We start from the raw sequence: 24,284 nt of genomic DNA on the forward strand, positions 1-24,284 counted from the left end.
ATAAAATAGCGTTGCACTAGTTGAAGTTTATCATTAATCTACAATGGTAGCCTCAAGTAGCAAACAGTTGGGATTCAGTTTGTGTTTTGCCTGAAAGCCCAGTTGAGTTCTTATTTGATTAGAATTGGGTTATCTATCCTTGATCTATACCCAAAGTTTACCAGCCACAAATCAGGCAAATAAAGAATGTTCTATAATAGAATGTGTAAGAGAAACCCCTCAAAGTCAAAAGGAAGATGGAAACATACTGATTATTTAAGGACTTCCAAATAACTTTGGAAGACTTGATTTGAGAACCACAGTATATGCAGCCATTTTCTCCTACCTTCTGCTGAGATGCATTTCTTTTTGCAAAAATTCTGAGATTATAAAAAGTTGTTGATGAAATTCTGGCTGCAACTAAGTCAATGGGGCCAGGAATCCACCCTGTTAATTTATCCACAAGCATATTAAGGATAAACAGCATGAACTATGGGTATGCATTTTTGGAAATCTGTACAAAGATAACAATTTATTTACAAGGTACTCTGGTGGAGAGCTGGAGAGAAGATATGGATACAATGGACTCTTAAAAGTGGGTAGAGGGTAGAATTTATTTGTATATCTTATTTCTACAAGATGACATTTTTCCTGATTTATTGATGATAGCAATACTCTTGCAATTTTATTGTGATTCTCATAATATCTGGTGTTTTTCTGCATGCCTCAGCTCCTGGAATCAAGTGTTTCAGTGAGAATTTCAGCTTTCATTTTTTTAAAGTAAGTTTCTAGCCCTCATAGTTGTGGAGAAAAGCCTCAAAAGGTGAACAGAGCTCGTTTCACTGAAACAAAATCTCAAAATCTGCTCAAAATTTCAAGAGGCTCAAGTCTGCAAAACAAATAACAATCCAACTTATAAAAAAACCTCTCACAATTTTAAAGCCCTTGAAATTGGCAATCTTGGATCTTGTTTGTAGTCATTACAAATTCATATTTTCTGAAGATAAGCATGTTTCTTACTGAAAGACTAATGATGGATCTTCCTGTTTAATTATCTGTAACTATTATGAATCCTCGCTTTAATTATGTTTCTTTGAAAGGTACACAACATTTTTACTCAAGTTATTATTTATTTGTACTACATTAGTATCTAGGAACTCAACCAGGACTGAGGCCCGTGTGCTAGGCACTGTACAAATACATAATCAGAGACTGTCCCTGACCCAAGGAGCTTAAACAAGATAGACAGCTTGGGTGAGGCCACAGAGAAGGGAACTGACTTGAACTAGGTCATGCAGCAGGTTCACTGGCAGAGCTGGGAATGGAGCGGAGACTTCCTGAAAACATCCAGTGCTCTATCCACTAGATAATGCTACCTCCTTGAAAAGAATAGAGTTAAAAAGAACAAACAACAATTTGTGGTGTATGTGAAATGTTATTTCCCCAATAACAAAGTATTCTCACATTACTTATATAAGGCCTGATCTAATGCCCACTGAAGAGAACGGGAAGATTCACATTGATTTAAATGGGCGTTGGGTCAGGCCTATGCTGATCCCACTAAATTTGCCTTTTACAGAAATTCATGAATTTCCCACTCAACAATAACAAACAAAAGTGTTCAAATTATTTCTGTGTAACAGTTCTTTTTTCATATATTTAGAACAAAGTGAGTATGTTCTTTAATGTTCCTAGTTAGGAGGCTGAGCTACTGATGTTTCTTTGTTGTAGGCCAAAAATTACTTCAGACATGGCTGACACACCAGCGGTGACAGATGACAAACTGCAATGGTCGAACAGTTCTACTACTGAATATTTGATTTTAATATACAAAGACAAGCATCAAGAAAAAGGTTTAAGGCAGCTTCAAATGCTCAGCATCCCAAGATCAATACTTCTTCAGAGAAAACATTCCTTAACAATTTAATGGGTTTCCTACATATGCATTTACCTGAAGCTACGTAAAAGACAAATAAGCAAACACCTGCTTTTTCTTTAAAAAGAAAAAAAAATCTACAAGAGAAAAAGTCTGATGTGACAACCCATTTTCCTGCTCTTGATAAAATAACCACAGCATGCAAAAAGGGGCAGGATGCATCTCACTTAAACTGTGGATGAAAGGAAAGGCTTAGGGTGAGTACAAATTATTGCTCAGTTTACATCTGTTTTTTAAATAGATTTCCTCTGAAGATTTTAATCAGCACTTTATTTTTGTTCACAAAAGCTTCATTCAGTTCAGTGTTCTATTTAAACACCTCCATAATAAAAAGTAACAAGAATTGCCAGTAAAGCCAGGCTGACAGACAGCATCTTCAGTCCACCTCCTTCTTGCTGCCAAGGAAGTTGCATCACCTTCCTGGAACTCAATGATGCTTTTTCTCGGATTCCAGCAGAAGGGCATGCTTTCAAATTCAAGCCATTTTCCAGCACATATCTGAACTCCTGTGGAGAAATGCAGGAATTAGATTAAGCTTGCATGCTAATTACATTTGATGATGTATATCAAGTACAAAGGAAATCTCCCCTTAGTAATAATGTCCCTTTTAAAGTCAAACAATACTTCAGTCTGTACTGCATCTTGAATTCTTCTTGTTTATCTCGTTCATTTCTCAGATATGGTGAAGAACTTGTGCTGATGCCATACCGAGTCAGTCTCTTCAGTGAAATTAATTTCCAAATCAATAAAACTGTTAACAGCACAGACAAATTGCTTGGCAACAATGTCAAAGAGAAGTTGTTTGGGAGGGTGTCTTTTTTTGTTTTGCTACCCTCCCACTCTTTGGTTCCTTCAAATGGGACTGTATAGCTAGCAATACAGGGAAACAACAACATTGCCATTTTTTCCACAGCAGGGCCCTGCAAATGTCAATCATTGTGTCTATCCCTGGTGTGCTATCTCAGTGATGTTCTGAAGTCCTCCCCCAGCACTTTCCCCCTGACCCTCACGAGGCAGCTGTGCTAAAACACTCACCTTCTTGTTCATATTGAGTCTCAAGGTCCCCTGCTAGGGCTGCTATTACCACTGTCAACGTGATTAAAAGCACCAACAGTTCTCACTAGCGGCAGGATCTATACTGTAGCATGGTTAGGCACGCTGAGTCGCCATTTCAGACTTAATTTTACCATTCAGACGTAAAGCTAACGGAAGTGTTCCTACTGCAACACATATCTAGTTCAACAGAGTTTTATGGTTAAAAATCAGTGTCTGTTTAAATGCCATCAGAATACATCAGCAAGAAGGTGTAAATGATGGAAAACAGTATAAAACAAAAAAGGTTTACTAATATGTTGTCATAACATTTAATTTTTTCATTCTGTTTATTTTGGCTTATGCTTGGTTTATGTTACATTTTTTCCTAGACTCATTTTCTTTCTTTCAAGAATTTCTTTAATAAATTGGAATGAACCACTTGGATTTTAACTTCCTGAAATCTCCCATTTTAAAATATTTTTGGAGAGTCACCTTTTGCCCCTCACTTTTTCTACCTGGGCATCATTACCTTTGCTTTCCACTTGTACTACCAAGTGCCTGTCTGAACAATCATACAGTACATTCCTAAGCAGCTGTAACAAGGTTGTGTGCATGTTTGTCCATGGCTAATGTAGCTCCTGACTCAATACAACAAATATTACCAACTGAAGGTGCCTGCCCACATCTAAGTGGGACAGCACAACCTAAATAGTTGACTTGCAGCCTGCTTCCTTTATCCACTCCAGGATTAAATACTGTTATAGTATTTGTGGAATGAAAATTATTATAACTGCTTAGATAAACAAATATCAAAGGGGCAAAATGACAGCCTCAGGTAAGTGCTTTAACATCTGAGGTGTTGTTAATTCAGAGTGCACGCAATGCTAGTTGGAGGATTACTGACCATGTAACCTGTGAAACGAAGATGACTTGCTACATGTACAGTAGGTAAAAGATTGTCAGGAAGGAAGCAGAAATAAGTCGACAAGTATATTGGGACATAGTGCTTTCCAGTTAAAGCATGAAAACTAAAGGATTCCAGGACTGCATCACTACATTGTGAAGAATGTGTTCACTTTTCACCACAAAATATTTTATGTGTTGACGGATATTGCTCTGTACTGATAGGTAGAATAATTAAAATCTATTCCTAAGGAATCTAAAAAACTAATAATTGGCTACAGCTATTTTATTTCAAGAGTCAAAGCTACTTAACCTTTACATGCAAAATAAACTGGAAACCACAGAAAACCTATTATTAAGGTTTTTATTTATCTGAAACAAGCTACCCAGTAATATACTCGTTTTTAAGATTGGTCAAAGTTGGAGGAAAACCTCTCTTCGCCTCAGACTGCATGTGTTCAAAATTCTACTCATCTGAGGCAAATCATTTCTTTTCATGGCCACATAAAATATTAGGTGTTTTTCATACTGTCGGTTAGGTAGATTGTGAAAACAATCAAAACAATTTATGATCTGCATTGCTGTGTATGATGGCCGGCCGCAGACACATCCCTCCTATTCCCAGCCCCAACCCCCACACACTCCCAACACCACGACTTGCGAGGGGAAATCTCCCCCAATCAAAACCCAGGTTATTAGGGTCCTTTTAGGCCTGCCACTCTGGCCCTTTTATCTCGCATGGATGGATTGGAAGGGGATAAGAATCTCACTTGTATTTGACAGAACGATTCCAATAAGTCTGATTACTGAGCTCACTTACAATCCTGCATTGCACTAAGTTTATATGGTGGGATATACCATAGTGTCTTGTTTGTGAGAATCTTGATCAAACATGGATTTACTTCCAAGAAAATCTTCAAGGCACATATGTAAGATTCTGAGTTGGTCTAACTTTCACCGTACATAATCTGCATCCAGTGGAAGTATAACATTTCCTTAAATCTAGTTTGAATGGATTTTCATAAACTGCAGGAATTGCAAAAAAGTACTGTATAATGCAATCAAGTGAAACTCAATAGGAATAAAGCTAGACAAGAGCCTGTTTTTCATCTGAAAAACATTTGGATCAAATACACAGGCAACTTTATTATGCTTTTATAATCACGTAGCATATGTATAAAAAGTTGTGTGCCATAACTGAGTCTTGATATTATTTTCCAGACACAAGCAGTTCAGAATTAAAACTGTTGGTAAGCTCATAATTAATAGAAATATTGCTCCCACTAATGAGAGAGAGAAGGGGAAAAAAGTGGGAAGAAATGATCAAACACAAATGCAAAAACAGCCACTGTGAGTCCAGCATCTTGTATTTCCACTGAATTAAGTCTTTCATCTTATTTTGGCAACAGCAAAGTAAACACAAGACTTTGCTAATAAGGTATAATATAAATTATTAAACCATCTAGCATATGATCAAATGCATTTCAGATTATTTTCTGAATAATTCTGCCCTGACAACTGCCAGGAGTAATATATTTTGCATGCTCTTGTACAGCCACATTGATTGCTGTCTTTCTGATGCTCTAGTCCCTGACTGAAATACATACATCAAAACCGAAGGTTTGGCATCTGTCAGTCACAGCCTAGCTTTTTTTTGGGGGGCGGGGGGGGGTAAGATCTCACTTCATGTTTGTCAACAAAGACCTGATAGCTACTCTTCAGCTGTGAGCTGAGGTTTTAACGGATTCCAAACATTTCTTATATGCAAATTTCTTTTATGGTTCAGGGTATTGTTAGAACTTGAAGTGTTAGCTAACTACAGTAAAAAATTATTTGACTGAATATATCTCAAGATAAATTAGACTGCTGATTTTTTTATTCCAACCATGCAGTACTATAGGGTTTCTCAAACTTTATTGCACCGCGACCCTCTTCTGACAACCAAAATTACTACACGACCCCGGGAAGGGGGACCGAAGCCTGAGCCCAGGACCCCAGGCAAGGGGGCCAAAGCCCAAGTCCCGCTTCCCTGGGGGGCACCTAAGCTTGAGGGCTTCACCCCTGGGAAGTGGGGCTCAGACTTTGGCTTCAGCCCTGACTCCCATCAAGTCTAATGCCAGGAGTTCGCGACTCACTTTGGGGACCCAACCCACAGTTTGAGAACCGCTGCTGTACTAATACACACTTGTACTACTTTGTCAAAAAATAGAGATCTTATATAATCAAGCACAACAAGCATATGTGAAAAATTAAAAGAAAAAATGTTAAAATATGCATTATGCATCATATGCTATTTGAACCACAAACACTTGTTTGTGGCGCTTATATTTTGGAAGCATTTTCATTATTTTCAAAGCAAACAATTACAAAAAGGTCCTACAGAATATATTAGAAAATCATAGCCCTGCTATCAAATTCTACTGGATAGTTATAAAAATGATAAAAAGGGTAACATTTCTTACTTGATTCTATAGATTTATAGAAGTAATTTCTATACAACCCCATTACACATTTTTATAGAGCCCCACATGTTTAATCTCTACCAAATTCTATAGGCTTTTTCCCTAAGGCCAGGTTATGATCTTAAGAGTTGAAAATAATCTGCATATAAATAAATTATCTTTTTCCAAATGTCATTACATAATCCTCACAATGCTAACAACATGTGGCATCCTTGCCATTGTGCATCTCAAGTAACATGCAGTACTATCTAGTTGGAAACAGAAAAAAAATGAATGCAAAAAAAGTAGTTTCTGTTGCAACTTTTCAGTTCCCTAACTTAAGTGTGTTTGGGGCAGCTGATGTGCCATATGTTTCCATCTGTAAAATCTCACCATCCTCTAACCTAAGAACTGACTGATTCCAGATGCCCATTCAAAGCTAGGTAAAAGTTTGCCTATTCATTACAAGAAATGGGAAGTCTTGAAAAATAACCAAAACAGCAAGGCCCTTTTGAAAGAGGAATTTCACTTTGTTTATTCTTTTCATTACGTACGTAGGAAGGGCAGGGGGAGAGAATTGGACACAGGGTAAAATATATAATTAATATATATTTGTTCTCAGTAGAAGGAACAGAGGGAGCCTCACCACGTTTTGGTAATATGCTTTGATTCTTACTCAATTCCAGAAGGAAAATAAATTAATGAAAGCATCGTACAAATAGACTGCAATCTGTAAACCTGTCTTATTATCCATAGATAACATCCAAATCACTGAATCTGACCCGGTCAACTCAGGTCATGACTACCACTAGAAGCTTGCCTGTGGACAAACACAAACAAAATGTTTATTTGATAATGAGGGGTCATGCATAGACTGATTTTAAGCTACAGTGTGTCAGTTTCTCTCAGATCTAACAGTTTCTCTGAGATTCATTGTCCATTATGAAGATCAATTTTTGTTCTGCCCTGCCCTAGCCCCACACGTCAAGACTGCAGCCACATCTTGATGCTTCTTCTTCCATAACATTTCCAAGATCTGGCCTTTTCTTTCTTTCAATATAGCTGCCACACTCCTAAGCCCTCAACTCCCATCAACCTACTCCTCTCTGAAATTGTCCATGCTGTGTGTCTGCCTCAGGCTGAATTTTTATGAATAAATGAAAAGATCTGATAAGGAGCTAAGAGAGAACTGGGACATGCTGGGTAAAGAGAGTGGGAAACTGAATAAGGAGCCCAGTAGGTAGATTGGGACTAGCAGCTGGTGGAAACAGGAATGTGGATGGGGGGGAGGGGAGTGGGTCAGAAATACATGTTCGATAAGGAGCCGTAAGGGGAGGAATTGGGATTGGCTGGACAAGGAGACTGGAATGGGGAGTCTGGAGGAGTAAGACTGGGCAGAGAGACTGGGACTGGAATGAGAAGCCAGAGCGGTGAACACTGGGACTGGCAAGGTAAGCAGAATGGGACTGGGATGTGGAATATGTTGGTGGGGAGCTTTGCTAGTTAGGAAATGCCAGAATTAATTTTGGACTCCTTGTATGTATGTATGCATGATATGATACAGTTTTTAATTATATGATCACATAATTTTTTTCCACATGAACTCTAACTCATTCAGTGCACAGAACGTATGGTGCTCAATTAATGAGGAGCTGTTCAATTTTTCTGTTTTGATAATGTACACACACAAGGGGGCTGAAATGAGTTTGCCCAGGCAGCCTTAACTCTGGCACTTTTATTCCTGTGCTGACCTTTATGTGATCCCCCATATTCACTTTTTCACTCAGATATTCTTTTATAGTACATATAGTTAGGATTTTAAATTCTTAGATTTTTATTTTTTCTTTACACATACCAGAGTTCACAAGGTAGGACAGACCTTAAATCTTTTCATCTCAATCCTGAACTTCCTGTGAATATAGACACTGAAACTGCAAAATCTAAAATACTAAAGCTACCTTTCTGATATCCTACTCTTCTTTGTAGTATGAGAGTGCCTAGAGGCTGCAGTTTCACTTTACAAATGTAACAAAGGGTCTGTCTTCACTTCTAGATGGAGGTATAAATTCCAGCTTGAGGAGACATACCTGTCACAATTCTGATCAAGCTACTGTTAAAAATAGAGTGTAGCCATAGTGGCAAGAGTAGCAGGAGGGACTACCTGCCCCAAGTATGTACGTAGCGTCTTGGATGGGTATTTGCTTAGGGCAGCTAACCCCACTCACAGCACCATGGCTACACTATTTTTAGTGGACTGGCTCAATCACAGCTAGCATGGGTAAATCTCCTTATGCTGGAATTTGCCCCTCCAGGGTGATGTTCAGACACACCCAAAGATATGGTTCCTGCACTATAGAGTTTACTATCTAAGTGTAAGACTATAAACTAGAGATGGATAAAGCACAATCGGGAGAAGCGTAAGAAAACAGTGTGATGATATTGGTTGCCACAGAAACCAGTGCTCCCAACAAACAAACTGCCATTGTGAAAAAGCTATGTCCCATTCCTCCCAGCCTCCTGTACTGCAGAAGAATCTGCTCACAGTGGCACAGTCTATCATTATGTAGCAGTCAGTGATTAGACTTAATAAGCTCATCAAAAATGCTTTTTAGTATCAATATGTTGCTAAGACTGACACAGGTAATTCTTCCACTCTGTTGGTTGGCCACATTAGACCTTTTAAAAAATGTTCATGTGCAAACATAATCAGTTCCTGTCAAACACATATAATCTCACTGGTTCTAGGCAACATAATTCCTTGTAAAATCAGAGAAGCTGGATCAATGCGAGTCTCTTCTGTTGTTTTACAATTTAGCAGGGATTCTGGGGCTTACTCATTCAACTCATTTCTCCCACCTTTTTGAAACCCTTTGAAGAAATATTACTGAAATTAGTTAATACTGAAGCTTCTCATCAGGAGTAGAAAAGAAGAAAGTAAGAGAAAAACACAGGAGAGATACTGAAAATGATAAACATATGAGGTGTTTTTAGGGAAAAGGAATATTACAACCTCGTGACCTTGGCTGATTTAATCTTTCAGAAATTGCTATGTTTGGATTAAATATCCCTTTGTGTTATTTCATTTAAATTAAAAAGGCATCACAGTAGCCACTTCTCTTTTCACTCCACAAGGCACTTTCTGAGAAGAAGTGGTATAATCTGTTCCTTTTAGGCTATTGAGAATTATACATCTGGCCCTTCCCCCCTGTCGTCCTATGACAGAACCTCTGATTGTGTTACAGCATCCTCAGTGCCCCTTCCTGTGAGAAACATGAGGTAAATGTCTTGTTGACTGGTTCAGAAGGTTAAAGAATTCCTGACAATCAAGGCATCACTTTTACCACCTTTCCAAGGAACAGATTACAGACTTTGAAAGAATTATCAGTTTGATAGATATACATTCATAAAGATCCTTTTTGTAAAATGATCTTGCTACATGATACTACTACTACTTTGCACCTATCTGGCAATTTATATTTGAGGATTTCAAAGCATTTTACAAACAGGAATAAATTAAGTCTCACAACACCCTTGTTATCTTAAATCTAAGTAAATCAATGCACAGAAAGGTTAAGTGACTTGCCCATGATCACACAGCAAGTCAGTGTCAGAACCAGGAAGAAGACCCAGATTACCTAATTCCTAGTCCTGCGGTTTAACCACTAGACAAAGCTCCTTTCCTGGTGACCAATAATCTATACAGTAGGTGTCATACACAGGTACCCAGTTTTCCTGTATTGTGCTATGTTTTGATTTAGCATTTATGCTTCAGTAGTATCTATTTACCGTGAGTATTGTGAATGTGTCGTTAAGAGAAGATTAAGTACAAATGAATATACTTCATTTGGAAAAGGAAGCAGAAAGAGCATTGTACCGTACGGGGTGGGGAACTCTGCCAGGTCTGGTATGAAATATGGAATGACAGGGTTTAAGGCCAGAAGGGATCACCAGATCATCTAGTCTGTCCTCCTGTATATCATAGGCCACCAACGCCATCCAAAACCCAACAACTGGAATTAGACCAAAGTATTAAAGTCCTCAGGAGACTAAAGTATTGTGCGTCACAGGGACAGAACAGGAGGGACCGAGGTGCACCTCTGGAAATGGCTCATCTGCATGTTTTACCCCAGATGCTGTAAAAGTGTGTTTACAATTTTATCAGGTTCTCCATGTTTTGATTCTTGTACAATCCAATGGCTTGTCTACATGAACATTTAGTTTGCAGTAAGCTGGGATATGAATCTACCCTGCATTAACCTGCCACACTGTTCCTTACGCACCCTAACAGTTCCTTGGTGCACTTTGATCTATCCCACTTTGAAACAGAAGCAGATCAAAGCCCATGAAGGAACTTGGTGAGCATGGTCCACAGGGACACTTAGTGTTCCACAGGTTAGTGCAGGGTAGAGTCAGACTCCAGCTGGCTGCAAAGGAGAGCAATAACCTTGTGCAATAACTGGAGTTGTCTGAGATGTGTCCCTCTATGGGTGCTCCACTTCAGATGAGCTCATGCCCCTTGTGCCTTTAATTGGAATTTTTTGGTAGTAATACCCTTTTGGCTCACACATTCTCTCTATGGTTCTTTGTGCCCTGCGCCAAGGATACATAGGGATGCACGGGTGAACCACCCTCAGTTCCTTCTCTACCATGAAGTCCTTAGAGGAAACTCTGGGCAGATGGGAAGGAGGGCAAGTAGTGGAGCACTCATAGGGGGACACATCTCGAAGAACTCAAGTTACTGAAGAAGGTGAATAACTTCTCCTTCTTCTTCTAGTACTGTCCCTATAGGTGCTCCACTTCCAGTGGCTACTAGCAGTATCCCTCACCTGGAGACGGGGGCTTCGGAGCCAAGTCCAAGACTGAAGACAACGGTGCATTTCCAATGGCAGCACCTGAACTACAAGTCTGGACTGCTACATTGTGCTTGGAAAGGTATGTATGGAAGTCTGAGTGAGAGCCTTACAAATTTCTACAATAGGAACACTCTTGAGTAATGCCACTGATGTAGATCCTGTGGAATGGGCCAACATCCTAGGAGGAGGCTGTATGTCTGCAGTGTCATACACAATATAACATAATCAGAAATCTACCTGGAAAGTCTCTGGGTGGAAATCACTGAACCTTTACACCTATCTGCAACAGTCACAAACCAGCTGGGTGATTTCCTAAGCCTTAGTTCTGTCCAAATAAAAGGCTAACATCTGCAGTCTGTAAAATGGGTTCCTCTATGGACTTATGTGGCTTTGAGGAAAAAACCAAAGATGGATAACTTGGTTGATGTGAAACTTGGACATCTTCAACAAAAATTTAGGGTATGAGCATAATGAGACATTGTCGTTTAAAAATACTGTAAATGGAGGGTCTGCCATTAGAATCCCTATTTCCCCACCCTGTGAGCAGAGGTGCTAGTTACCAAAACAATTGTCTTCTGAGATAAATTTATGAGGAAAAAGGTGGCCATTGACTCAAAAGGGGGGTGGGTGGGGACGGGACACACCATAAGGCATCTAAATAGTAAATACAAATCCTAGATAGGAGTGGGTTCCTTAACTTGGGGGAATAGGTTCCCCAATCCTCTGAGAACCCTTACAGTTGTAAGATGAAGACTTGAGAATGAAAGGCTGTTAAAACCATCAGTGAACACTGATTGAGCTTATAGACAATCCTGTTTTTTTTTAGCTCCAGGAGGTAATCAAGGACAAACAAGAGGGAAGAGTGAGCAGGTGAACATTTCTCTGGACACACCAAAGGCTTAACCTTTTCCACTTGTGAAGGAAAGTGCATCTCATGGACTCTTTCCTATTGTTCAATAATCCTGTTGTAGCTCCTTAGAACGAATAGTTGCTAGTCCTGTGAACCATCAAGGAGCCAAGTTTGAGACAAAGAATCTTCGGGTTGGAGTGAAGAGTTCAAATGGTATCTTGGCAAAGAAAATGAGGAATGAATGGAAAGCTGAATGCCTGACAAACAGCTATGTGAAACAGGTAAGGATACTATATTTGTCTGGACCACGTTGGGACTATGAATATTGTCCTGGGCTTTGTGGTGCTTGATCTTGTTTATCACTTTCAGAATCTGGGCATTGGGGGAAACACATATAAAAGGCCTCTTGTCCATGGAACAAGGAAAATGTCTTTTCAAAAGGGAAAACTCAATTCCCCCTTGAGCAAAAATGTTTGCATTTCCTGCTGGTCACAGTGGCAAAGAGGTCTACTTTTGGAATTCCCCAAATCACAAAGATTAAACTGAGAGACTGAGAATCTGATAATCCAACTTCCATTTGCTGTCCTGGGAGAAGTACCTGCTGAGTTTGCCTGCTAACCTGTTTTATATCCCTGGAAGGTAAGCTGTTGAAATATGGATGCAAGGGGCTATTCATCAGTTCCAGAGCTTTAATACTTCAGCACAAAGGGAAGGAGATGAGGCCCCTCCTTATTCGTTGATATAGAACGTGAAAGCTATGTTGTCTGTCAGGATCTTTATGCACCTGCTTCTGATTATAGGCAAAAAGAGGATACAGACATTCCTGACTGCCCTCAGCTCGAGAAAGCTGATGTGCAGGTGTGTCACCTGGGCAGACCATTTACCCTGAGAGGTGTGGGTCCTCAAATGCCCTCTCCACCCTATCAGGAATGCATCTGTAATTACAAGTGATAGAGGGAGGAGGCTGAACAAACAGAATACCCTCACATAAAATGTCTGGGTCCTTTCACTGATTGAGTGTGTCTCATACCTGATCTGGGACCGACACCAACTTGCTCAGGCAGTGGTTGTTTCGTGTATAAACAGTCCTGAGTCAGCCTTGGAAACATCCAAGGCAGAGCCTGGCATATAGTTCCACAAAGGTGCAGGTTGCCATGAGTCTAAGTAAATGAAGACAACTTACTGATGTTTGTGGGCTGATTTAAATCTTTGAGGCGAGATTTGCTAACACTGAGAATCTGTTGTAGGGAAGATAAGCCCTGTCTGATATAGCATTAATATTAACTCTATTCTTCATACCATGCTCAAAGTGGATTTCTTTAATGTTGAGCTGCAAACAGCTCGCAGAACAGAGATCTCATCATCTTTATGGCATCAAAAGCTACATTGTAAGACTGGTTGTTGAGAAGACAGTCGCTGAGTTATGAAAAAATGATTATCACCAGATGTCGAAGGTAAGCTGCTCCAGCACTTCTGAGAACACTCTTGGGGCAGGCAAAAGGCCGAACTGGAGCACTCAATACTGAAAGTGATCCTGACCTACTTAAAAAAGAAGGGACTGTTTATGAGATGAATTAATTGCAATATGAAAACAGTCATCCTGAAGGTCAAGACCCAAAAACTAATCCTCTGCTTCTAATGATGGAATTATAGCTGCAAGAGACACCATCCTGAATTTTTGTGACTTCACAAAACAGTTACGGAGTCTCAGATCTAAATCAGTCTTCACCATTCCATTGTTCTTCAGGACAAAAAAACAGCTGGAATAAAAACCCCGCCCTCTATGCTGACATGGACGTGGTTCTACAGCACCTATTGACACAAGGGAGTCAATTTCTTGCATTAAGAGGTACTCATGAGAGGGGTCCCTGAAAAGGGACAGGAAAAGGGGTGGGTGGGTATATGGGAGAGAGGTAAAATGGATAGTGTACCCCAATCTCATAACCTCCAACATCCATTTATTTGATGTGATTCTCTCCCAAGCAGATAGAAAGTGGGAGAGATGGTCTCCAAAAGGTGGAAGGTGGATAGAATGGTGTAGATGCAGTTTGTTCTTGTGGAGTTGTTCCATGCCCTCAGCCAGCCCATCTAAACTGATACTTAGATGATAAGGGCTCAGTAGTAGATGTAGAGGAAGCAGGTGGTCTCTTCTTCCGGAACCTTGACTTCTTCCCGGATGGTTAATAAGGTCTCTGGAATCCTGAGAATTAAGTGGTGTGGGATTTTTGAGCCGTTTCGGATCTACTAAACTTCCATTTGTTTATAGGTGTGTAAATCCCCAGGGATCTCAACGTGGCTCTGGATCCTTAAGGGTAGGCAAGGATTCAGCAAATAGCCTGAGGCCATCAAACGGAAGGTCCTCAACCGTGTTTTGGAAACCTCCCTTAGGAATCCAGACAGCTGGGGCCAGGATGCCCTCTGCATGACCACTACTGTAGAGACAGATCAAGTGACAGTGACAGCTGCATCTAACGAGTCCTGCAGAGATGTTCTAACAGTTGACCTTTGTTAATAATAGCCTGAAACTGGTCACACTGATCAGTCAGCCGATGCTCAATAAAGGTGGTAAATTTGGCATAATTTGAGTGATTGTACGTTGCCACGACAGCTCAATAGTTCACAATCCTAAATTAAAGAGTCAAGGATTAATAGGTTTTTCTGCCGAACAGATCAAGGCATATTTGGTTCTTAACATATGGTGTGGCCTTCATATGGTGTTGTCTGCCACACTCATTCACTGCTTTCATAAACAGGGCATTCAGTGCTGGATGAGTATTGAACAAAAATTTAGGGTTCTTAGCCAGGACCTTTTACACGGTGGTGGTATTATCACAGGGGTCTGCCAGATGGATTTGGCAGGATCCAACAGGAGCTTATTAATAAGCAGGGCAACTCAGGTAGAGGGAGTGCACTGAGGATATTGAGCAACTTATGTTGCAACTCCCTGACATCTTCCAAGGGAATCTGCAATGTGTTTAATTAATTCCTGGAAATAGCTGAGGTCATCTGCCATAGTTGGTGTGGGAGGCATAACTGATCCATCTGGGGAAGACGAAGAAGTATTTGTTTCAAGAGTAGCCTCTTTATCTTCCCTGGCCTTTTGCTTCTCAAAGGATTCTCGTGCCTGAGGTAGAGGAGGAGGGATAGTTTGAGTATGGGAGCATCTTTCCTGGTAGTCCCCAGAAGAAAGATTAGGAGTATGGAAAAGTTACTGCTGATATGCAGGCAAAGGATCCCAGTATAGCTACTGTGGGGGGAGGGTGGTCCAAAAGTAATCGGGGGTGCATCCACTGGTGCTCAAACCAGTTCGGTGGAACACAGGTTCATTATTGGTGTAACGCTCCCCTCTTTTCAAAAGTCTCAGGTGGGAAATCCCTTGTCTGAAGAGCAGGTGAATCTTAGATTGAGACATGTGAATTGGAAGAGAGGGAGCCCTAGAACTCTCTGAAGGTGTTGGAGAATCAAGCAGTACCAGGGAAATATCCCATCTCTGAAACTGTGCCTGTCTTGATACTGATAACCTTTTGGTAACCACTAAAATGGGAGTTTTTGATTCCTCCAAACAAGCAAGTTCTGGGAGAATCTGAACTTCTGTGTACTGGGGGGAGGTTTGAAGGACAGGGCACCATTCCATTTTTGGTATTGAGGATATAAGTCATTCTGAAAAGTCCCTTCTTGCTAAAGTAGTTGGTACTGATGTGGATGCCTGGAGAGGCATCAAGACCATATGAGAAGTGTGTCTTCCTAGTACCGAGGCCTTCTTAGTGGTTGATTTTGATGCAGATAGAACTGAAGGAGCTGTGGGTACTGTTCTCTTAGAGACGGAATGCTTCATTGATGCAGTGTCCTGCTTCTGCAGTACCAAAGGTCTTGGTACCAACGCATGCTTGTTGCTCTTTTTCTCAGATGAGCCCAGAGCTCTAGACATAGGATCGGTACCAAGAGTGTCTGGAGCCTCAACTGTATCCAGAGTGGATCGAGAGGTCTCTGCAGTGGTCTTGCTTTGTGGGGACTGAGGTCTTTTTGAGGTAGTCTCCTGCAGAGAATGGCTCCACTTTCTATGGGTCTTCTCTGGATTTGCCTTAGGTAGACCCACATGAACGTGCTAAAGTTGATGGAGGTCTGTATTTTGTTCACTCAGGTTTCAGAGTAGCAGCCATGTTAGCCTGTATTCGCAAAAAGAAAAGGAGTACTAGTGGCACCTCAGAGACTAATAAATAAATTGGTTAGTCTCTAAGGTGCCACTAGTACTCCTTTTCTTTTTGTGTTCACTCAGAGATTGATGTGCAGGGATGGGTCTTCTGGCTCGGATCTGAGGTCTGCTGGAGAGTCTCAGTTTTAATAAAGCAGGCTAATGCACATCTTGAAGCCAAGGCAGAAGAAACTGAGGGTGGTTTGCCCATGTAACCATATTTAGGCTTGGGGCATGGCACAAGGAAGTGCAGGGCTCATGTGTGGGCCAAAACTACTACACTACTAAAAAATAAAGGGAAAGCAGCATTTTTCTTCTGCATAGTAAAGTTACAAAGCTGTATTAAGTCAGTGTTCAGCTGTAAACTTTTGAAAGAACAACCATAACGTTTTATTCAGAGTTACATTTCAGAATTACAAATAACCTCCATTTCCGAGGTGTTCATAACTCTCAGGTTCTACTTTACCAAAAATCTCCAATTAAAGGCACAAAGGGTGTGAGCCTGAAGTGGAGCACTCATCAGAACCTTACTCAAAGAAGAACTAAATGTCTATGTAGACAAGCCCTTAAAGTGCTTTTAGCATTTAAAGCCTGTTCTATATTCTCACTCAGCATCTTTATATCTTAAGATAGTTGTGAACTGGGTGGCCTTTATTCTGCCTTTGCATTAATGTATTTAATTAAAAAATGACTTACTACTGGCCACTTGTGACCTCAGTAATAATAAAAAGTTGAAGAACGTACTGAGTGCACATTCAGTAATGTTAGCTAAGGAACAGGATAGATTAAAGCTGTCATATAACCTAGTAGCATTAGAAAAAGTTGTGACAATTTCAGCTTGTTCTTAATAAAACAAATACAGTAATTGGTGAAATTCACATACTTTATTAATTTTGGGAAGAAGTACCTATGTGCACAGACTGTTGTTTTATTTACATCCTTTATACTCTCTCAGAATAACAAGATTTAGCTGGGAGGTTTATAGCTCTCACCTCTGTAATTGCAAAAACTCAGGTTTTTAATTATGCTTGGGAGAGTAGCGAGGGACTTAGTCAGTTTTCTGGTACATAGTGGGCTGACATAACTCCACTAGCAGGGATGACACACATCAATACAAATACTAAATAGCATTAATATTGCTGTTCCTGTAACCTGAACATCGGAGGCATTAGACAAAAAAAGTACATGGATTTTTCATGTTACAAAATTTCATTTTTAAGTACAGACACTTTTAGATTTGTTTACACTTCCAACTATTTTTACCAGGGCTGTTGATTAATCGCAGTTAACTCACGTGATTAACTTAAAAAAATTAATCACGATTCATCACCGTTTTAATCGTACTGTCAAAGAACAGAATACCAATTGAAATTTATTAAATATTTTGGATGTTTTTCTACATTTTCCTATATATACTGTATTCTGTTTTAATTGAAATCAAAATGGACTTTTTTATTACAAATATTTGCACTGTAAAAATGGTAAACAAGAGAAATAGTATTTTTCAATTCACCTCATACAAGTACTGTAGTGCGATCTCTTTGTCGTGAAAGTGAAACTTACAAATGTAGACTTTTTTTGTTACATAACTGCAATCAAAAACAAAACAATATAAAACTTCAGAACCTACAAGTCCACTTGGTCCTACTTCTTGTTCAGCCAATCGCTCAGACAAACAAGTTTGTTTACATTTCCAGGAGATAATGCTGCCCTCTTCTTATTTACAATGTCACCACAAAGTGAAAAGAGACATTTGCATGGCACTTTTGTAGCCAGCATTGCATGGTATTTACATGCCAGATATGCAAACATCCGTATGCTTCTTCAAGCTTTGGCCACCATTCCAGAGGACATGCTACCATGCAGATGATGCTTGTTAAAAAAATGTGTTAATTAAATTTGTGACTGAATTCCTTGGGGGAGAATTGAATGTCCCCTGCTCTGTTTTACTCGCATTCCGCCATATATTTCATCTTATAGCAGTCTCGGATGATGACCCAGCACATGTAATTCATTTTAAAAACACTTTCACCGCAGATTTGACAAAACACAAAGAAGGTACCAATGTGAGAATAGTTACAGCACTCAGCCCAAGGTTTAAGAAGCTAAAGTGCCTTCCAAAATCTGAGAGGGACGAGGTGTGGAACATGCTTTCAGAAATCTTAAAAGAGCAACACTCCAATGCAGAAACTACAGAACCCGAACCACCAAAAAGAAAGAAAGAAAATTAACCTCTGGCTGGTGGCATCTGACTCAAATAATGAAAATGAACGTGTGCCGGTCCACACTACTTTGGATTGTTATCGAGCACAGTCCATCATCAGCCTGGACGCATGTCCTCTGGAATGGTGGCTGAAGCATGAAGGGACATATGAAACTTTAGCACATCTGGCACATAAATATCTTGCAATGCCGGCTACAACAGTGCCATGAGAACGCCTGTTGTCAATTTCAGGTGACACTGTAAACAAGAAGTGGGCAGCATTATCTCCTGCAAAAGTAAACAAACTTATCTGTCTGAGCGACTGGCTGAACAAGAAGTAGGACTGAGTGGACTTGCAGATTCTAAAATTTTACATTGTTTTATTTCTGAATGCAGGTTTTTTGTATATAATTCTACATTTGTAAGTTCAACTTTCATGATTAAGAGACTGCACTACAGTACTTGTATTAGGTGAATTGTAAAATACTATTTCTTTTGTTTTTTACAGTGCAAATACTTGTAATAAAAATAAATATAAAGCGAGCACTATACACTTTGTATTCTGTGTTGTAATTGAAATCAATATATTTCAAAATATAGAAAACACCCAAAAATATTTAAATAAATGGTATTCTATTATCGTTTAACAGTGCGATTAATCGCACAATTAATTTTTTTAATTGCTTGACAGCCCTAATTTTTACTAATATATATTGTATTGTAATGCAGTATAGAGCATTTGGGTAACTCCAAAAGTACTCACTACTTCAGTTTGAGGTTGACATGTGTTTACTTAAAAGCACTGATTTCTTAGAACATTTTTTGACTACAAAGTACTCAGCAAAGCTTTTTTACTCTATCTGTGAACTGTTCAAGACGATGGTTCAAGGAGGAGTTAGAGTCCGAGCTGAGTTTGTTTACACTGAGCTCATAAAGAAAGTCAAATGATATAACCTTTTATACTCCTGTTATCTGCTGTTCACCATGTTGTCGGGTGGGTCAGTCTGATATAAGCCATTTTCACTTGGTTTCTCAGACAGAGGAGCTGCATTTTAGTTGAGCTCTCTCATGATCTAGCAAAAACGCACACACAAAATCCTTTTCTCTTAGCCCGAGTGTCTATCGGACTCTGGCAGGCTACAGCCTAATAAAATAATACCCTCTGTAATTCCCTGTTACTGGAAATTGTCTGATTTTGTATTTTGACTCACAATTTATATTTACTTTTATATGGAAAAATATATTTTCCCAAGGTCATAGTTTTGTTGTTCATCAAAACTGAGGCTTAGTCCCATTTCCAGTGAACCAAAGCAAAGATGCATGAACCCACTGAACTTGGAGCTTGTCTGTTGACTTAGAATAGAATGGAATCTTAGAGAAGTCCAATATTCAAACACAGGAAAATCATGTTAATTTTGAGCCAACCCCTTCTGAAGATCAGGGCCTACAAACTCACACATCGGTTATGACATAAAAACCTGAGAACCTGTTTTGAACTGATCCCAGAAGGTATCGCAAGCTCTAACTGTGATCATTTATAAAGTGCTTTGAGATCCTTTGTGATGAAAGATCAACCATGGTACAATTATCTAAAAGACCCAGTAAGCAGATGGAGTTCCCACCCTGCTCCAGTGTATCTGCACACTTGATATGATCCAAATACACCCCCTTATTGTTAACAACCACCACCAAGAAAGTTTCAGCCTAAGTTTTCTCTGAAGCTTGACTGTTCCTAGAGTTTTCCTTCTCCAGTTCCTTCTGCTCACAGGTCACTTCAACTCCAGTTATACTCTTGGATTGGAGCTAATAGGAGCCACCTGGCCTGGCATCAGTGTGTGTCAGCAAAAATATTTCTGCATCTCTATGCAGTGTTTTAGCACCTGAAGGAGTGAATCAGGGGGAAAGAAATCCTGCCACGTGATGCATTACAGACAATTAATGAGGAAAAGTTAGGAGTAAGAGATCAAGATTGGTGTACTGCGCATTAATCTCTCTTTTCTTTTACAGTTCTCCGAAAAAAACCTCACAGGAACAGTTTGTGTTGGAAACAAAAGTAGAGAAGAGAACTGAATATGAAGTCAAATAAATCCAAATGTCAGGCCTCAGGAACACCCTTAGGTTCTCAGAGATAAAACACAAGTTTTAAAAGTAACTCTCTCGTTCTGTAATTTGAGAGAAATACTTTCAAGAGATCTCAGATTTAGGGAGAGATTGTTTGGTTTTAAGAAGGGAAACAAGTCTTTCTATAATTCTGATTCACCTGAAACAGCAATGGTTTGATCTGTTTGAATACATGATAGAGGATGCTGCATGAAAGCCTAATATTACATTATATACTTCAAGTATACATGGTTACTATATGTAAAAAAACCTCTTGATGTGAGTCCTGGTTCAGTAAGTTTGCTTCATTACTTTGGAAATGTCTAATATTAATAGATAACCAATATGTTCAATTAGGCCATATCTAATTTTTTGAATGTTCCTACTGCATTTAGGAGTATATGTCTCAGACAACAGAATTAAGTCTCTAGTTTTCAGAGAGCCACCCAAAGGATGGCATTTTGATGACATGGAAATATAAGGTACTTAATCACTCAAATTAAAGCAAATACTACTGTTGTTTAGAAATCCATCTCTATCTTCTACTGAAAAGGTTCTTTCTTTTCATCCAGCCTCCTTCTCATCCCTGGCACAACAAAAGATTTCCTGTCTAAAGCTGCTGGTAACAAAATTCAAAACCCAGACTCAGACCACCCAAACCAAAAGACTTGAAGAGGAACTTTATGCTTCTGAAATTGCATTGGTCAGGGCTGAATTCTCTGTCACTGTTCTCAATTAGGGCTAACCTTTTGGGTTAACCTGCTTTTCCATCTTGACTTACAAGGATACAATGATGTGACCGTTTGATTACTCATTATGGGATAAGGCGACCATTCAATGAATTAGTTATGAAGATACAATATAATGATAGAGAGAATGTGAAAGAAGGGATGCTGTTCTGAAAATGTCATTGTCACCGTGAAGCCCTTTGGGCTATGTAAATTAATACACCATCTGAAATAATTAGGATATGAAAGTCATTGTAAAATTAATGATGCCGTTAAAACAAAAACTAATATCCAACAATCAGATCACACTAATTATACTTTAGTTTGTACTTGGATAAGTCACCATCAAAGGGCCACAGACACAGTAAAGTATTATGGGAACATCATTCAGCATGTAAGAGCTAAATTGTTTCATCACTGTAACAAGAAAAATTATGAAGCCTAAAGTATAAAGAATCCCTATAAAACGAAGGTAATTATAATCTTAGATCTTAGAACTACTTCAATAGATTTGTCCTAGCAAAATTATATCGGATTTACAAGAATAATATACATATTAAATAAAAAGTATAAATGCAGTGTTGCATTTATAATTCTCATTGTTACCTTTCAAAAACAGGCAGCAAGAGTCCACAATGTTATAAAAATAGAGTATCAGGATCAGTTAGCAGTCTATTGATCATTTCATCAAATGACTTCAGGGTGTAATAGAATTGAGGAACACCCTAATTTGCTCCTAACATGGTTTCCTGACCTGTCTGAAATTAGACCTACTTTCAACAGTTTTAAATTAAGCTGTTTCTTAACCTCATGAACGCAATTTTCACTTGCTTTCAAAACTGGCTGCCATAGTAATAAACCCTTTCACTTCAATGGTTTTTGAAATTAATAATAAATGGAGAGGAAAAATTCTTAAAGTACTTTTTAAGGGGCAGAACTTCAACTGACCAGCAGTGTGTATAAAATACCCAGAACACCTGAATCTCCTGCTGACATTTTGTCTGTTAAGAGAGAAAGTTATGTAACCCTTTTAAAACTCTGTTTCCTTTCAAAAGGTCAATATGCTTTTTTTGTGCTGCAGTGCTTAAGTATACATGTGAAGCCATTACTAGGATCAAAGCCCTGGATGGACGAGGACAAGGTGGAAACACGATTCACATTTGTAGTTCTCATTACATATGCAGTCAACATATAGAAGTATTTTAAAAAGCGCAATACTAGTTATAAGATCTTATTTTGGAGCACCAACCAGTAGAGAGAAAGGAGAGGATATGAATGTACACTATGAGCAGCACTGTAATATAAACATCTGCTGAATGTCCTTGGTCAATCTTTGTCTTTTCCGAGAACCAATTCCCATTCTTAGGAGAGGTATACATGTCAAACCCATACTGCCTTTCTCTGGCACAGCTGGTTGGAAATAACCGACCTCCAAAAGGAGCAGTCAGAGTGAGAAAATTAGCGGCGGTTGCCTTTTTATTTTTAATGCTAAAAGCTAATTAACACTCGATGAATGTATAAAATGGAATATTTAGTGGAAAATTAGGAAAAAAAGACCTTTTACATTCTATCTAAAGAGTCTTCCAGTTAAAATTCATACTGGACAAAAAACCTAAACATCATCCTTGCATGTCAGTAGGAGAGCTGAAGAGTGTTTTGTGAAACTGATAATACACTGCTAGGTAATGTTTGATTTTGTACGTGTGAAGAAAAGGACAGGCCCCACCCTCTGGCCCCCAGTGCTGTGCTCCGGCAGGCACCAGGCAGCTATGAAATGTGAAAATACAATTGGCACTGAATTTGTGTAGGCTACAAAGCTAAAAATGAGACATACACTCAGGCAACAGAAATAAAATGCAAAATTAGAAGTGACATTTAGCCCTAACGTCTTCCCTTGAGGTGGGAAGAAAAAATGACTGGTGTGTTCATATCCTTCCATAGTCTGTAAATTGATCCACAGCTGAATCATCACCTCAAACTCATATTCTATTCCTATTAACTACACGGGCATCATAGGATTAAAATAATTACGTAATCTGAATGGATTACATGCTGACATCCAGCCAAATAACATTATCCTTCTGGAAATAAAGAGGAAACCAACCAAAATATACCCACTTTCATCTGAAACTGACTTTCCTTCAGTAAAGTTACAATCTCAGATCCTGAGGCTGCAGGGCTTCCTCTAGTGAAGCCACTAGGACAGAGGTCCCCAAACTGTGGGGCATGCCACCCCAGGGGGACACAGAGGAGGGTGCAGCTGTGGCCTGGGCTGCTGGCCCCAGCCTCGGTCCCCTTGCCCTGGTCCGTGTCCCCACCCCCCAAGCCACATCCCTGCTCCCAGCCCAGGGGAGGTGTGCAGACAGGGATTAGGTGGGGACGGGACACTGAAAAGTTTGGGGACCACTGCACTAGGAGTTCTGAATAAATAAAACATGTAGGCTCAGGGCACTACACGAGAAAGAAAAGTTCTTGCCTCGTACTTCAAAGCACAGTTCTACTCTGAAAATGATTATATAAAAATGGCCCCTTAACTATATGAACCTGCTACTACCTTTTAGTCCTATTAGCAATAGCAGGACCTGTCCAGTTCTGAGGCAGTGAGACATATTCTATTCCATCTTGTGCATGATCAAGAGAATTGTTAGCTAAATTCTGATGGCAAAAACTATTCTGCTGGTGATAAATTAGCCAGAAAGAATCCATCTTGACTTTCAGAGCCCAGATTGAGCTTTGCTGCACTTCCAATTCCAAAAAAAAACAAATAAGAAAAAGCAAAATCCAAAACACACCAACCTCATCCTCCTTTCCTCCTACCCAAGAGCAGGTAATCTATAGGTCACTGAAAATCGATATATAGAGAGCACCATGATGCCATTTTTACAAAGTCACTTTTCAGAGTAGACCCACACTTTGACATTCTGAGGCAACATATTTTTTCTAAATACCCACAGATGGCTTTGTTCCAGTATTTGGAAGACAAGAAGAAAAAAAGATTAATTAATAGGGATTTAACACTATAGAACATGACCTCTATTTATAATCAGCAGGGTGTTCAAGAGTA

At 39.4% G+C, this 24,284-nt stretch overlaps 1 protein-coding gene across 3 annotated transcripts in view; it reads right to left on the reverse strand.

The window, feature by feature from the left end:
• Positions 1-579: 579 nt before the first annotated feature.
• The window catches only part of CDKAL1 (CDKAL1 threonylcarbamoyladenosine tRNA methylthiotransferase), a 663,359-nt gene continuing 639,654 nt past the window's right edge, over positions 580-24,284 (reverse strand). For 2 of the 3 annotated variants that reach the window (XM_084618215.1, XM_084618213.1), the window contains exon 15: positions 580-2,421. In XM_084618215.1, the coding sequence (XP_084474341.1) occupies positions 2,227-2,421 (195 nt within the window). In that variant the 3' untranslated portion in view covers positions 580-2,226. The remainder of the gene's footprint in view (positions 2,422-24,284) is intronic. The other variant, XM_084618214.1, reaches the window with a different exon arrangement.

The sequence above is a fragment of the Lepidochelys olivacea genome (assembly GCF_965140295.1).
Source record: "Lepidochelys olivacea isolate rLepOli2 genome assembly, chromosome: 2".
Taxonomy (NCBI): domain Eukaryota; kingdom Metazoa; phylum Chordata; order Testudines; family Cheloniidae; genus Lepidochelys; species Lepidochelys olivacea.